The 13526-nt window shown below is 47.6% G+C and overlaps 1 protein-coding gene across 4 annotated transcripts; it reads right to left on the bottom strand.

Moving 5' to 3' along the window:
• Positions 1-2937: 2937 nt before the first annotated feature.
• Positions 2938-10147, bottom strand: KLHDC9 (kelch domain containing 9). Of its 4 annotated transcripts, none has more exons than XM_032642656.1 (6): positions 9325-10006; positions 8881-9040; positions 8591-8789; positions 8183-8322; positions 6380-6450; positions 2938-2968 (listed from the first exon to the last, which is right to left on the bottom strand). In XM_032642656.1, exons 1-6 carry the CDS (start codon positions 9843-9845, stop codon positions 2962-2964), a joined length of 1098 nt encoding a protein of 365 aa, XP_032498547.1. In that variant the 5' UTR covers positions 9846-10006; the 3' UTR covers positions 2938-2961. The 4 variants fall into 4 exon arrangements, with proteins under 4 accessions (XP_032498547.1, XP_032498541.1, XP_032498536.1 ...); XM_032642650.1 differs by having other exon boundaries at positions 2941-2971; XM_032642645.1 differs by lacking the exon at positions 2938-2968 and adding an exon at positions 3142-3478.
• Positions 10148-13526: the final 3379 nt, after the last annotated feature.

The raw sequence follows: 13526 nt of genomic DNA, 5'->3' as shown, positions 1-13526 counted from the left end.
CAAAAAAAAAAAAAAAAAAAAGAGTCTAGCATAGTACCTGGCACATAGTAGTGCTCCTTTACTATGCAAACTGTGGAAGGAAGGCAGGTTATTGTAGGACTATGAAAGATATAGATATGTTAAGAGAGGTTGTATTTGCATATTTTAAATTTCCAAAGAAGATAACAATAAAGATGAGAAGGCAGGCTGCATGGTGGAAAATAAGGAACACAATACATGAAAATAGAAAAAGTTTTCTATCAAAAAATGTGAGTAATTGCTATATGCTTACATGTGAGCCCATAGAAGGAGTTAACATGGGAGTTGGGGATGGCAAGAACTGCTTCCTAGAAGAATCTAAGTTGAAACCTGAAGAAAGAATTACAGTTAGGGGGGTGGCACAGTGGTTGAGAATCCGCCTGCCAACGCAGGGGACACAGGTTCCATCCCTGGTCCGGGAAGATCCCACAGGCTGTGAAGCAACTAAGCCCATGAGGCACAACTACTGAGCCCGCGCGCCACAACTAAAGCCCATGTGCCTAGAGCCTGTGCTCCACAACAAGAGAAGCCACCACAATGAGAAGCCTGTGCACCACAACGAAGAGTAGCCCCTGCTCGCTGCAACTAGAGAAAAGCCCTTACGCAGCAAGGAAGACCCAACACAGCCAAAAAAAGCCTAACACTTAAAAAAAAAAAAAAAAGTAAAAAAAATAAATTAGAGTTAGGCACAGAAAAATGCAATGAGAGAGGTTTAGGTAAGTGTGCCAGGTAGGGTGTGGATTCTATGCCAATGCCTGAAGGCAAATGAATAGGGGAACTACAAGTGGTTCTACTGGGCAATAGTGCTTACTGTAAGAGGTGGGAGAAGAACTGATTGGGAGAGGTCAGGAAGGACCAGGTCTTATAGGACTTTTTTCTGCTGTCTTCAGGAGTTTGGATTTTATCCCATGAGAAGTGGGAACCATTGAAGGTTTAGGCATAGGAATAATATGGTTAGATTTAAATTTAAGGTTACTTGTGCTGAAGTGTGGGGAATGGATTGAAGGGGGCTGATCTGGAGGCAAGTGTGGAACTCTAGTAGTACAGGTGAGAGATGATAGTGGATGGATTTGAGGTATTTAGTATTAATACATAGATATGATTTAGAGATTAATTGGGTGTGGATAGTGAGTTGAGGGTGATTCCAAGGTTTCTGGAATTAAGATCTCTTCCTGCTCTAAAAATTATTAAAATAACAAAGATAATATAAGCTACCATTAGGTACAATCATGATATTGCTGGTAGCACTGTAGAGTCATCTAGTCATCTTGGAGAACTTTATAGCAACATGCAGTAGAAACTATAATAATGTTAATACCCTTTTGACTCATTAGTCTTACTTTGGGGAATATGATTCAAGAGAAATGGCTGTAAAATTTGTGTACTATTTGTCCAGATATTTAAAATCAATGCTATTTATTACAGAAAAATTGGAAATGACCTGAATGTCCCAACAAGAGAAGAATAGTTAGCTTTAAAAAATATATCAATAGGGTGTAAATGCTATATAGCCCTTAAAAATTAGAAAACCATGTTCTGTGGGTGAACAGATAAAATGTCACACACACACACACAAACACACACACACACGAGAATATTATTCACCTGTAAAAAAGAAAGAAATTCTGCTATTTGTGACAAAATGGAGGAACCCTGAGGGCATTAGGTTAAGTGAAAATACGTCAATGAAAGACAAATACTGTATGATCTCACTTATATGTGGAATAAAAAACCAAAACCTGAACTCATAGAAACAGAGTAGATTGGTGGTTGCTTGGAGGGGGAGGTGGGGGAATGATTAGAGGGGGTCAAAGGGTACGAACTTGGAGTTATAAGATGAACAAATTCTGGGGATCTGATTTATAGCATGGTGACTGTGGTTAGCAGTACTGTACTGTATACTTGAAAGTTGCTATGAGAATAGATTTTTTTTTTTTTTTTTTGCGGTACGCGGGCCTCTCACTGTTGTGGCCTCCCCCGTTGCAGAGCACCGGCTCTGGACGCGCGGGCTCAGCGGCCATGGCTCACGGGCCCAGCCGCTCCGCAGCATGTGGGATCTTCCCGGGCTAGGGCACGAACCCGTGTCCCCTGCATCGGCAGGCGGACTCTCAACCACTGCGCCACCAGGGAAGCCCTAGATCGTTTTTTAAAAAAAAAATTATTTTATTTATTTATTTTTGGCTGCATTGGTTCCTCATTGCCGCGCGGGCTTTCCCTAGTTGCGGCGAGCAGGGGCTACTCTTCATTGCAGCGGCTTCTCTTATTGCGGAGCACGGGCTCTAGGCGTGCGGGCTTCAGCAGTTGTGGCACGTGGGCTCAGTAGTTGTGCCTCACGGACTCTAGAGCGCAGGCTCAGTAGTTGTGGCACAAGGGCTTAGTTGCTCCGTGGCATGTGGGATCTTCCCGGACCAGGGCTCGAACTCCTGTCTCCTGCATTAGCAGGCAGATTCTTACCCACTGCGCCACCAGGGAAGCCCCGAGAATAGATCTTAAAAGTTCTCATCAAAAAAAAAAAAAAAAAACTGTGTACACCTTAAACTTATACAATGCTATATGTCAATTATATCTTTTTTAATATAAATTTATTCATTTATTTATTTTTGGCTGCATTGGGTTTTGTTGCTGCGCGCAGGCTTTCTCTAGTTGCGGTGAGCAGGGGCTACTCTGTTGTGGTGCGTGGGCTTCTCATTGCGGTGGCTTCTCTTGTTGCGGAGCATGGGCTCTAGGCATGTGGGCTTCCGTAGTTGTGGCACTCGGGCTCAGTAGTTGTGGCTCGCAGGCTCTAGAGTGCAGGCTCAGTAGTTACGGCACACGGGCTTAGTTGCTCTGTGGCATGTGGGATCTTCCCAGAACAGGGCTTGAACCCGTGTCCCCTGCATTGGCAAGTGGATTCTTTTCTTTTTTAACATCTTTTTTGGAGTATAATTGCTTTACATTGTTGTGTTAGTTTCTGCTGTATAACAAAGTGAATCAGCTATACATATACATATATCCCCATATCCCCGTTCTCTTGAGCCTCCCTCCCACCCTCCCTATATCATACCCCTCTAGGTGGTCACAAAGCACAGAGCTGATCTCCCGGTGCTATGCAGCTGCTTCCCACTAGCTATCTATTTTACATTTGGTAGTGTATATATGTCAGTGCCACTCTCTCACTTCGTCCCAGCTTACCCTTCCCCCTCCCCGTGTCCTCAAGTCCATTCTCTATGTCTGGCAGGCGGATTCTTAATCACTGGGAACAACAAAGAAAAGATGATCATGTCCTGTGTAAAATTATTTGTACATGCCAAATATGAAAATGTAAAGAGCTCTGCATAGTTGTAAGGCTTGAAGTTACTTTAGAATAGGAAAAATAGGGAATTCCCTGGCGGCCCAGTGGTTAGGACTCCGTGCTTCCACTGCAGGGGTCACGGGTTCCATCCCTGGTCAGGGAAACTAAGATTCCGCATGCTGTGCCACACTGCCAAAAGAAAAAAAAAAGGAAAAATTGTTGGTATTTTAATTGGATTCTTTTTCAGCAGGGATGTTTATATGTTAGTTAGATGATTTAATAGGGTTGAGAGAGTCAACAGTGACCTGGCCATCCCTACTCATGCCAGACTGCTTTAGGAGAACACGAAATAAGGGAAAGGGAAGGAAAATTAGGTCAAGCCATAGGGGAGAAAACCACTAGTAAGTTGTATTTTAGGAGGAAGAATGTGGGAATAGAGCATAGCCTCTCTGTCTTCATTACCTGGCAGACCTCAGAGATGGCAGGTTAATATCAGCTTATTTTGCGTTTAACTAAAAGTTAGTTGTCAGTTAGCTGCTAAGAGATTTCATTTTCTTCAAGTGCATCAGTGGCTGAAATTTTCCATAACAACTGTGGATAACTCATACACTTAGATATATTTACTTTAGTTTGGTGTTGTAATAAACTCTATAACTGGACCAAGAGGAAATAGGGGTTGTTAATTATCAAAAGTATTTGAAGAAAAGTTGGAATTAAAATCTTTTTGCCTATAGTTGTGTTAAATTGGTGGTTGAAAAGTAGATTCCTACTAATTACTAAGGAAAATAAGTTCAGGCCTCTGAAATTTTAGACATTTAAGCTGAGTTCATTAATGTGTGTTAAATACGACATACATGCAGAAGAGTGGATGTCATTTGGGTGCTAGGAGAACATCTAGAGTCTAGTTTAGTTGTGGAATTTTCCTAGAGGAAAGTATTTTGATCTGTAACATTGACAGTGGAGAAAATGCTAATTATAAATGGAATAGTTTTGATATAGGCAATGAAGGTGAAGGAAAAACAGCTTGTAGATGAGTGAGATTTCCAAGGCGTTTGCTGAAATGAGTGGATGAAGGGGATTGAGATGAAAGGATGATGGATGGGAGAAGGAAACAAGTTGCTGTAATGACAAGTTCCTAGTCAAATTTATTCCTTCATTTATTGGGCAGTAGAAAGGCTGTAGGGGTGGTACAGGACAGTAATTTGGATTATCTTAGCTGTATATGAATCTTGCGGAGAGAAAGAGCTAGAGATAAGGGATCCTAGCAAAGATGAGGTGGTTAGTCAGTGATGGAAATGAGACTAGAGATGATGTAAATGAGAGTGAGAGATTTGGCAGTGGTTTGAATGAATGGGCTCACTGCTCTCAGTGGACCAGGAGGGTCCAAGGTACACTTTGGGTTTGGAGAGAAGGTCATAATAGTAATTAATGCACTTCACTGCTTACAAAGCCGTTTCACATTAATTCATTTACGTGATACAACAGCCCTATGAAGTAGGTATCATCTCCCTTTTACAGGTGAGGAAACTAAGGCTCAGAGATTAACCCAGTGGTTCTCAGTTCTGGCTGCACATCAGAATTTCATGGGACATCGTTTTTTAAATACTGAGGCCTGGGCCTCACTCCCAGTGATTGTGTAATTGTTCTGAGGCTCCACTATTCACATTTTAAAAATGGTCCCCTGATGATTCTAATGTGTAGCCAGGGTTGAATGAACAGGGCTAAAAGTCTGTCAGAGTTCATAAAGCCAAAATGTGGCAGAGACAAAACTTGAAACCTGGTCTTTTGTCTTTCCAAATAGTCATCAGAGCCCTATACTAGAAGTGATGCTGGTGGTGGTATTAGTACCCTGTCTGATTTTCACACTGTTTAATTCTCTGCTCAGTTTCTGGGGAACAGGAAGCTGGTGGTAATCACTTCTTTGGGTCTTTATGTGTGTTATTATGCTTCTTTGGTACCACTACCCACCGACCCCCACCCCCAGGTTCTCATCCTTCAAGCTTCAGTTAAGGCATTATCTCTCAGGAAGCCTGTATCAGTTAGGGTTTAGAGGCTACAGATGCAGGCTTTGGGCAACTTATTTATTATTTTTTTTAAAAGAGTGTTTTAGAAGGATGGTGGTAGGTCACAGAATTGAACACAGTGAAAAGGAACATTAAACAACTAGGCCACACAGAGTTCAATAACTAGGGCAGCTTTGGGGATTTTAGGAATAGGAATGGAGGACCATCTTTATAGGACAACTATAGGTGTCTTAGCTCCAGCTGCCTTCTGTACCTGTTTGTCTCTACCCAAAATTCAATTTCTATAGTATAGAATATAGGTCACTGCCCCTGCGGTCAAAGAGCAAGGGTCCTGTGATTAGTAGCCTCACAAGAACCCCAGTGAATTAGGAGGGGCACTTGCCTAATGGGAGGGCTGCTGGGCAGACCCAAACAAGAGTTACTCGTTACATGGGACTTCCCTGGTGGCGCAGTGGTTAAGAATTCGCCTGCCAATGCGAGGGACACGGGTTCGGGCCCTGGTCCGGGAAGATCCCACATGCCGCGGAGCACCTAAGCCCATGTGCCATAACTACTGAAGCCTGCACGCCTAGAGCCCGTGCTCCACAACAAGAGAAGCCACTTCTCTTCGTTGCGGTGCGCAATGAGAAGCCCGCGCACCACAACGAAGAGTAGCGCCCGCTCACCGCAACTAGAGAAAGCCCGCGTGCAGCAACAAAGACCCAACACAGCCAAAAATAAATTAAAAAAAAAAAGTTACTCGTTACAAAGCCTTTCCTGACATCCCTCTTTACCTGCAAGTTTAAGCTCCACTGTAGGTGCTCCAGTAGCTCTCCACCCCCATTCCTATGTAACAAATGCCTAATCCTTACCAAACCAAGCTGCAAGATGGCCTAGCAAGTATCTCACCCCTAGCAGGCACTCAGTGTTGGGTGAATGGAATTCCAGACTTAATTTAGAAACTGCAAACTGTTCTACTCCTTTTCCAAGATAGGTGTCTACTACTGCATCTTTGTAAAGCCTGCTATCCTATGTTGACCCTCTGCCATTTCCACTGTCCCCTCTCTCACCTTTATTTCTTTCTCACCTTCTTAGGTAATCGCTGGCTTCAACCGCCTTCGGCAGGAACAGCGGGGCCTGGCATCCAAAGCAGCTGAGCTGGAGATGGAGTTGAATGAACACAGGTGAGGAAGCCGGGAGAAGCAAACAACAGGAGAGTTGGATGGGCCCCCTTTTTGGGGGGGGGGGATGGGCCGTTTTGTAAGAGAGGGTTGCAGCAGATCCTGCCTTGTCCTCCTACCTCAGCCTAGTGATCGATACTCTGAAGGAGGTAGATGAGACCCGCAAGTGCTACCGCATGGTTGGAGGGGTACTGGTGGAGCGGACTGTCAAAGAGGTGCTGCCTGCCTTGGAGAACAACAAGGAGCAGGTGAGCAAGAATCCCTGCGTAGATGCTCTGGGCAACCGAGGAGTAAGGAAAGGGAGGCCAGGGCTTTAGGGAATGTGGGGGAGGAAAGTGTGGGTAGGAACTCGTGTTGAAGGCAGCATAAATAGCCTATCAGCCTATGCTCTTTAGCTATGCTACATCTAACTCCTTAGACAAAGGAGTTGCTGACTATGCCTCTTTTCTGGCTGAATTGGGGGAGGGGAGGTGGTTAGAGTGGAGTTTCTCACAGTGTAGTCCATGGCTACGTGCATCCAAATCACCTGGAAGACTAATTTAAAATGCAGCTTCCCGGACCCTCTCCTGTACCCACTGATTCAGAACCTTTGGGGATGGGAGCCATGAAGTGGCATTTTAAAAATAAGCAGCCCAGGTGATTCTTATGTATACTACAGCTTATAAACCTTGTTTTTAAGAAAGGAATACTTTTTGTGTCTGGGCTCGACTATTAATACGTGGTTAAAGTTGAGGTTAGAGGTATCATCACTCCTTCACTTCCCCCAACCATACTCTGTAACAGATGGGGGAAGGGAGTCCTGAAATCCTTACATAATCCCTGTCGTTTGCCCTCTAGATACAGAAGATCATTGAGACACTGACACAGCAGCTTCAGGCAAAGGGAAAAGAACTAAATGAATTCCGGGAAAAGCACAATATTCGTCTCATGGGGGAAGACGAGAAGCCAGCAGCCAAGGAAAACTCAGAGGGGGCTGGGGCTAAGTCCAGCTCAGCTGGAGTGTTGGTCTCCTAGAGACCAAGGCCTTTGCATTTTTTTCTACCCTGATTCCCACTTCTTCTAATTTCTCTTTATTGTTATTATTTTCTCTGCTATTGTAATTTTTTTTTTTTGTTAATTAAATGTTTTGTTCAGAATGCTTAGCTCTAGCCTGAAGCTTTCACCCAGTATTTGGGGTAGAATTTGCACAGGGCATGGGCAAGCATATGATTTGTGGTTTTGGGTCCCTCTGGTTAATGGCTCACAATATCAAACTAGGTCCCATATTTTATCCTTTACCTTGCAAATAAAGATGCGCCTCCTTATTTACTTCCCTCCCCGCCAAAAGATTCAGAAACAAACGTTAACTCTCAGGTTGAAATTTAATCAGCATTTGAAATGAGGCAGATAGCTCTGGTGATAACTAAAGCTTTATGAGTCTGCAACAAAACAGAGGCTTGGGGCTTCCCTGGTGGCGCAGTGGTTGAGAGTCCACCTGCCGACGCAGGGGACACGGGTTCGTGCCCCGGTCCAGGAAGATCCCACATGCCGCGGTGCAGCTGGGCCCGTGAGCCATGGCCGCTGAGCCTGCGCTCCGCAACGGGAGAGGCCACAACAGTGAGAGGCCCGCGTACCGCAAAAAAACCAAAACCAAACAAACAAACAAAAAACAGAGGCTTGGTGGTGTATCTTGGCACTATTCTTCAGATAAAGAGGTCCAGAATGCAAACCTGTGGACTAGCTGTCCTGCCATCCTCACCAAAACCCCCAACCAGGTAGAGCTGATCATTCCAAAGGCAGGTCCGATGGCCCACGCGTTTTAGCCCATGGTCTGCAGAGGGGAAGTGGAACCACAGAGAAGGAGACTTTCCTGTTGGGTAAGGGCAAAGAGTGGTTATTGAGGCAGTAGCGCTTTGGCTCCCATGGGGCTCTTAACAAGACCAGATATTTGCTCATTATTTTTCTCCTCACTGGATTTGTGGGCCTCTTCACAATTTAACATTCTGTGTATTACTTTAATTTGTCGACTAAATCTTCCTTCTCCCTACGCCATTACTCCATCCTCTTTCTTTCTGTAGTCTGCAGGTTCTCCTATCTTCCCACCTTTTCCCCTTCTCAACCATTAAGCCCCTTCTCACGGGTATCATAGATGTAGAGGTCATTGCAGATGGTGTCTCGGGCTCTAGTCAGAGTTTCTCCACCAAACAGCACAGCAAAGGGCCCAACCACAGAACATGAGTGATGCCGGAGTCCTCGAGGCCCCTGCCGGGACCCCTGGCCACTGCTCACGAGACTTGCAAGCTGTTCCATCAAACGGGGGGCAACAGGTGGTTCCTCCTTGGGGGAGAGAGAAGGGACTGTCTGGAGGGATTTGGGCATCCCCATTTTAGCCCCCTTCCACCCTTAGCAAGATGTGAGTAGATAATACCTTAATCTTCCCATGATTCCAGTGCCCAGCTACTTCTGGTTCAGCTGAGTTGCAGCCCCCAAAGAGCAATAGCTGGTGACCTGGGTGGGGCCCAGGACTTCGGAGCAGGGCAGCGCAGTGACCTGAACGTGAGACTGTGTGGTAGCCTTCTTCCTTATAGCTGTGAAATTCAGGCCTGAGTTGGGTTTTCTGGAAAATATAAGTGCTGTACTGCCTTTTCCCCAACCCCCTTGCCAAGGATAGAAAGGAGACATGGGACAGTGCAAAATGTAGTTCGGTTGAGAGGGAGGGTAATATTGATAAAGAGTTCAGCTATCTTAGACATGGAAGATTCCCGGGGAGGGAGGGTTCTAGGGTGAGGATATTAGATAAATTGCCTGCGAAGCTGTTTTTCCAGAGTGTAAGTGAGGGAGCATGAAAGGTTTTGGGCAAGGGGTGTCATACCAATAGGTGCGGGCGCCAGGGTCCAGCCTTAACGTGTAGATGCTTCCATAACGACGCTGAGTGCGAGTCCCGCCCTCCCTGCCTGCCACCCGCAGCTCTCGGTCGGAGAGGCGGGTACAGGTGTGACTACTGAGGCCGGCAGGGGGGTAGCTGCCGGGGGCGGCGGTCCACGCCTCCCACACACCGCGCTCGGTGTCCAGGGCGCTTACTGTGGCCAGGCGGCGCGACCCATCCCAGCCGCCCACCACACAGAGCCAGCGCCCGCCCACCAGCGCCGCGTCGTGGTGGCTGCGCCTCGGGCCGCCCCGGGCTCCCACCCGCACGGCCTGGCCCTCAGCCGGATCGAAGACCACCATATCACTGCTCGGCTCTCTCGCTCCTCCGGCTAGGAGACCCCCCACCAGATAGAACCGTCCCCGCAGTTCGGTGCATGAATGGAAGGCCCGCGCCAGCAGCGGATCCCGCGCCACCGGCCGCCAAGTCCAGCCTGAGGCCCCTGTCCCACCCACCGCCCCGGCCATGGGCCCGGGGAGGGGCGGGCTGCGGGGCCGACGGCCCGGAGCACCCCTACCTGGGGGCGCAGGCTTCCCCGGAACCGCCTCTACACCCCTACCGGAAGCCTGTCCGGGTCCCCACCTCAAGCCACCTGCTTTTCTCCGCCGTCGCCCAGCAACCACTGCAGCGGCTGCAGCACGACCGCTGCAAACTGAAGGTCGCAAAGCACCGGTTACCGTGGAGACAGGAGACCTGGGTAGCCACCTTGAATTAGTGTTGTCACCATGGCGACAGGAGCTGTGCGAGGTCAACAAAAATCTGGAAAGTCTGTTAAATTCGGAAAGTCTGAGGACAGCCAGTTCCTCAGAAGGACCCATGTTATCAAAGATGTGAATTCACTTGGGACTATGACGTTTCAGGTGCAGGCGTTGCTCTGCAAGGGCTGAGGAGGAACCATGTCCTTTTTGGCTTTGGCGTTTTGGGCGTTTTTCTGATTCGTTCTGACCTCCCCAGGGATAAGCTAGGAAGGGGAGACAAAAGTCAGAGAGGAGGCAGTGAAAGTGGATTAAGCACTGACCTGGGAGTCAGGAGACTTGAGTTCCGGTCCCGACTATACCCTGACTCTCAAAGTGATTATTTCCCACATTTATAAAATGTGCTGTTGGGGCTTCCCTGGTGGCGCAGTGGTTGAGAGTCCGCCTGCCGATGCAGGGGACACGGGTTTGTGCCCCGGTCCGGGAAGATCCCACATGCCACGGAGCGGCTGGGCCCGTGAGCCATGGCCGCTGAGCCTGCGCGTCCGGAGCCTGTGCTCCGCAACGGGAGAGGCCACGACAGTGAGAGGCCCGCATACTGCAAAAAAAAAAAAAAAAAAAAAAAAAAAATGTGCTGTTGGCTTATCCCTTAGGTGTCTTCCAGACCAAAGACCATGGTAAAGTCTTGAAGGTCTTGATCGACGGGGTGGGACAGCCCTTTCCTCTCTGGCCACTAGAGGGTAGTAGAACCCAGTCTCTCAGGGCACATTGTAGCGTGAGTGAGTGAGTGAGTGAGTGTGTGAGTGTGTGTGTGTGAGAGAGAGAGAGAGAGAGATTGGGTTGAGGGTGACGGAAAATACCTTAGGCATTGGAGAACTTTTCACTATTGAGTCCTAGGAAGAGTAACTCCTTATTTCCTTTTGTCTCATAAGCTCATAGAGCAGGAGGAAATTGAGGTACCGTGGCATCTGGAACTCAGAATTAAGGTCAGGGAGTTTCTCCTGATAAGATCCAGGGCAGAAGCTGCCTAGTCTTAGAAGCTGGATGGGGGTGAAGCAGGCGAGGAGTGAGAAAAACAAACTCCTGCCCCTCCCTGGTATCTTCCATTTATTCAAGCCAGGTCCTTGAGCTTCTTCTTAACTCTATCCCTTCAAGACCCAGTGAAGAATGAAGAGGCCCAGATCCAAGCTGACTAGTTTTAGCTACTGGTGAAAATGCAGACAGATTTCTACTCCCAGCATAGCTGGGGTGGGACAGAAACAGGATTTGTGTCCCCCAGGGCTGGTCTGTAAATGAGAGTGATGACTGCTTACTTTTGCCTTTGGTTTCTATTCATCAACTGGATCCCCATCAGGCCCAAGAAATGGAGGCCATAGAGAGTGGCTAGAGCTGCAGTGAGGCTGGACATGTAATTCAGGGCAGGGCTCTTCCCATTCCAGATCCTAACTCATGGTCCTTAGAGAAAATAGCATGAGGAGCGTATGGGCAGGAAGGCACATTTAGAGAGACTGGTAGGTACCAGGACCTGTTCCCCACCTATACCTTAAAGCCGAGACCCAGTAGTAGCTTTGAAAGTCTCTGCCCACCCAACTATAGCTTTCCCAGATTTCGACAAAGAGGATCCTCAGTTTTCCAGACCATGGTAAAAAAAAAAAAAAAAAAAAAAAAAAATCACTAACTTCTAACATCCTTGGCTGAAATCTGAAAGCCAACCTTTTCCCTAAATCTTCTGACTGGCTAACCTCCCAACCGCTGGATTCAGATCTGTCATACTCCTAGGATTTCAGCGAGGAGCTGCCTGGTGGGTGGTGTCATTTTGCTTTAACCGTACTGGCCTATATGCCCATTTTAGGCTCTTGCTTTTGCTTAAGTCTTTGACTGTCGTGCCAGACTCATTCTCTGCCTCTCCCGGATAGAACGGGGAACTCCCCACCCCAGGGGCCTTTCCAGTTCCTCTCTCCCAGCTTTGTTTTCCTTCTCCCAGCTGCCACTCCGACTCTGAGTCCTCAGCAGTTGTCATCTCACTTGAACATGGAGCCTGAACCGCACATTGCTCCTTGGCTGTCCCCTCCCAGTTCTGCACCTCCTCCAGTTCCACCTAGTAGCTAGAGGTGTCCATCCATTGCTGCTCCAAACATAGATCCGGGGGAGGAATCCTACCTCCCCTGTTTAGTCTGAAGTAAGCCCGTATTTTGGAGGAGGCAGAAAAGAAACTGGGGGAGGAGAAGGGGAAGAAGAAGAAGAAGAAAAGAGAGGACGAAAATAAGCCAATTTGTACGTGTCTGACAAACACTTGACACCCCAGGGCAGCATCATAAGTGGTGTATAATGACCCCGTCAATGATAAAAAACTGAAAGGCACAGGGACAACTTCTGTCCAGGAGTGAGAGTGGGGGCTGATCATTCTGAAAGTCTCAGAATCCTGATGTGATCCTATGAGTTTGGTTTCCTCAGTTGGCTGTTTCTGGCAAGCAAGGATCCCTGAAGCTCAGCTTCTTAGTCTTAGATGTCTGTCCCAGCCCCAAATCTACACACCCTTGTCTCAAACCTTCATAAAACTTTTAGTCTAGGGGCTTCCCTGGTGGCGCAGTGGTTGAGAGTCTGCCTGCTGATGCAGGGGATGCGGGTTCGTGCCCCGGTCCGGGAAGATCCCACTTGCGGCAGAGCGGCTGGGCGCGTGAGCCATGGCCGCTGAGCCTGCGCGTCCGGAGCCTGTGCTTCACAACGGGAGAGGCCACAACAGTGAGAGGCCCGCGTACCGCAAAAAAAAAAAAAAAAAAAAAAAATTTTAGTCTAACTTCTCCTCCCCTTAACCTCATTTTCTGACCCTGGAAGCATCCCTGGTTCACAGCATTGTTCAGTACACACAAAAAGCCAACAATTGGACCCTAGGGGTCTTAGTCACACTCTCAAGACTCTCTCAATTGCCTCTGCCTACATCTCCCAGGCTGTCCCATCCTTCAGGCGGTCTCTGTGGCTTTTCCTTTATTGTCCTCTGGGCTTTCTACATTTTTCCCACAGTTCATTCTGCCTATAGCTGATTTCCTGGCCCCATGTCTTCTTGGTCCCAATTCTGGCTTTTTGCTCTCAGCTCAGCCAGAATAAGGACGTGGGCAAACAGGAGGACAGAGGAATGACCAGGAAAAGAGATTTCAAGAGGCCAGATCTTGAGACGTGATTGAGACGTGAGCTGAAAGTAGTCGGTGAGAGAAGTGGAACTGTGAGCAGCCTTGGGGTGGAGGGGAGTGGGAATCAGATGAGCTAGAGAATAATGGAGAGGTGGGGTAAGGATGGGGAAAAACTTGTTTTTGAGGGACATGGCGATATTGAGTAGGAAAGTATCAATGGGTCATTGTTGAGTGGTGGAAATTGAGGGTGGAAGAGGGAAGTACCTGAGTGATCCCAGCAGTGGGCAAGTAGGTGTCCAGAAATTTCTCTTTAGGTATTTCTGTC

This window comes from Phocoena sinus, chromosome 1 (genome assembly GCF_008692025.1).
Source record: "Phocoena sinus isolate mPhoSin1 chromosome 1, mPhoSin1.pri, whole genome shotgun sequence".
Lineage (NCBI taxonomy): Eukaryota > Metazoa > Chordata > Mammalia > Artiodactyla > Phocoenidae > Phocoena > Phocoena sinus.
Note: the sequence above shows the minus strand (reverse complement) of the source record. Positions and strands in the feature narration are given on the sequence as shown.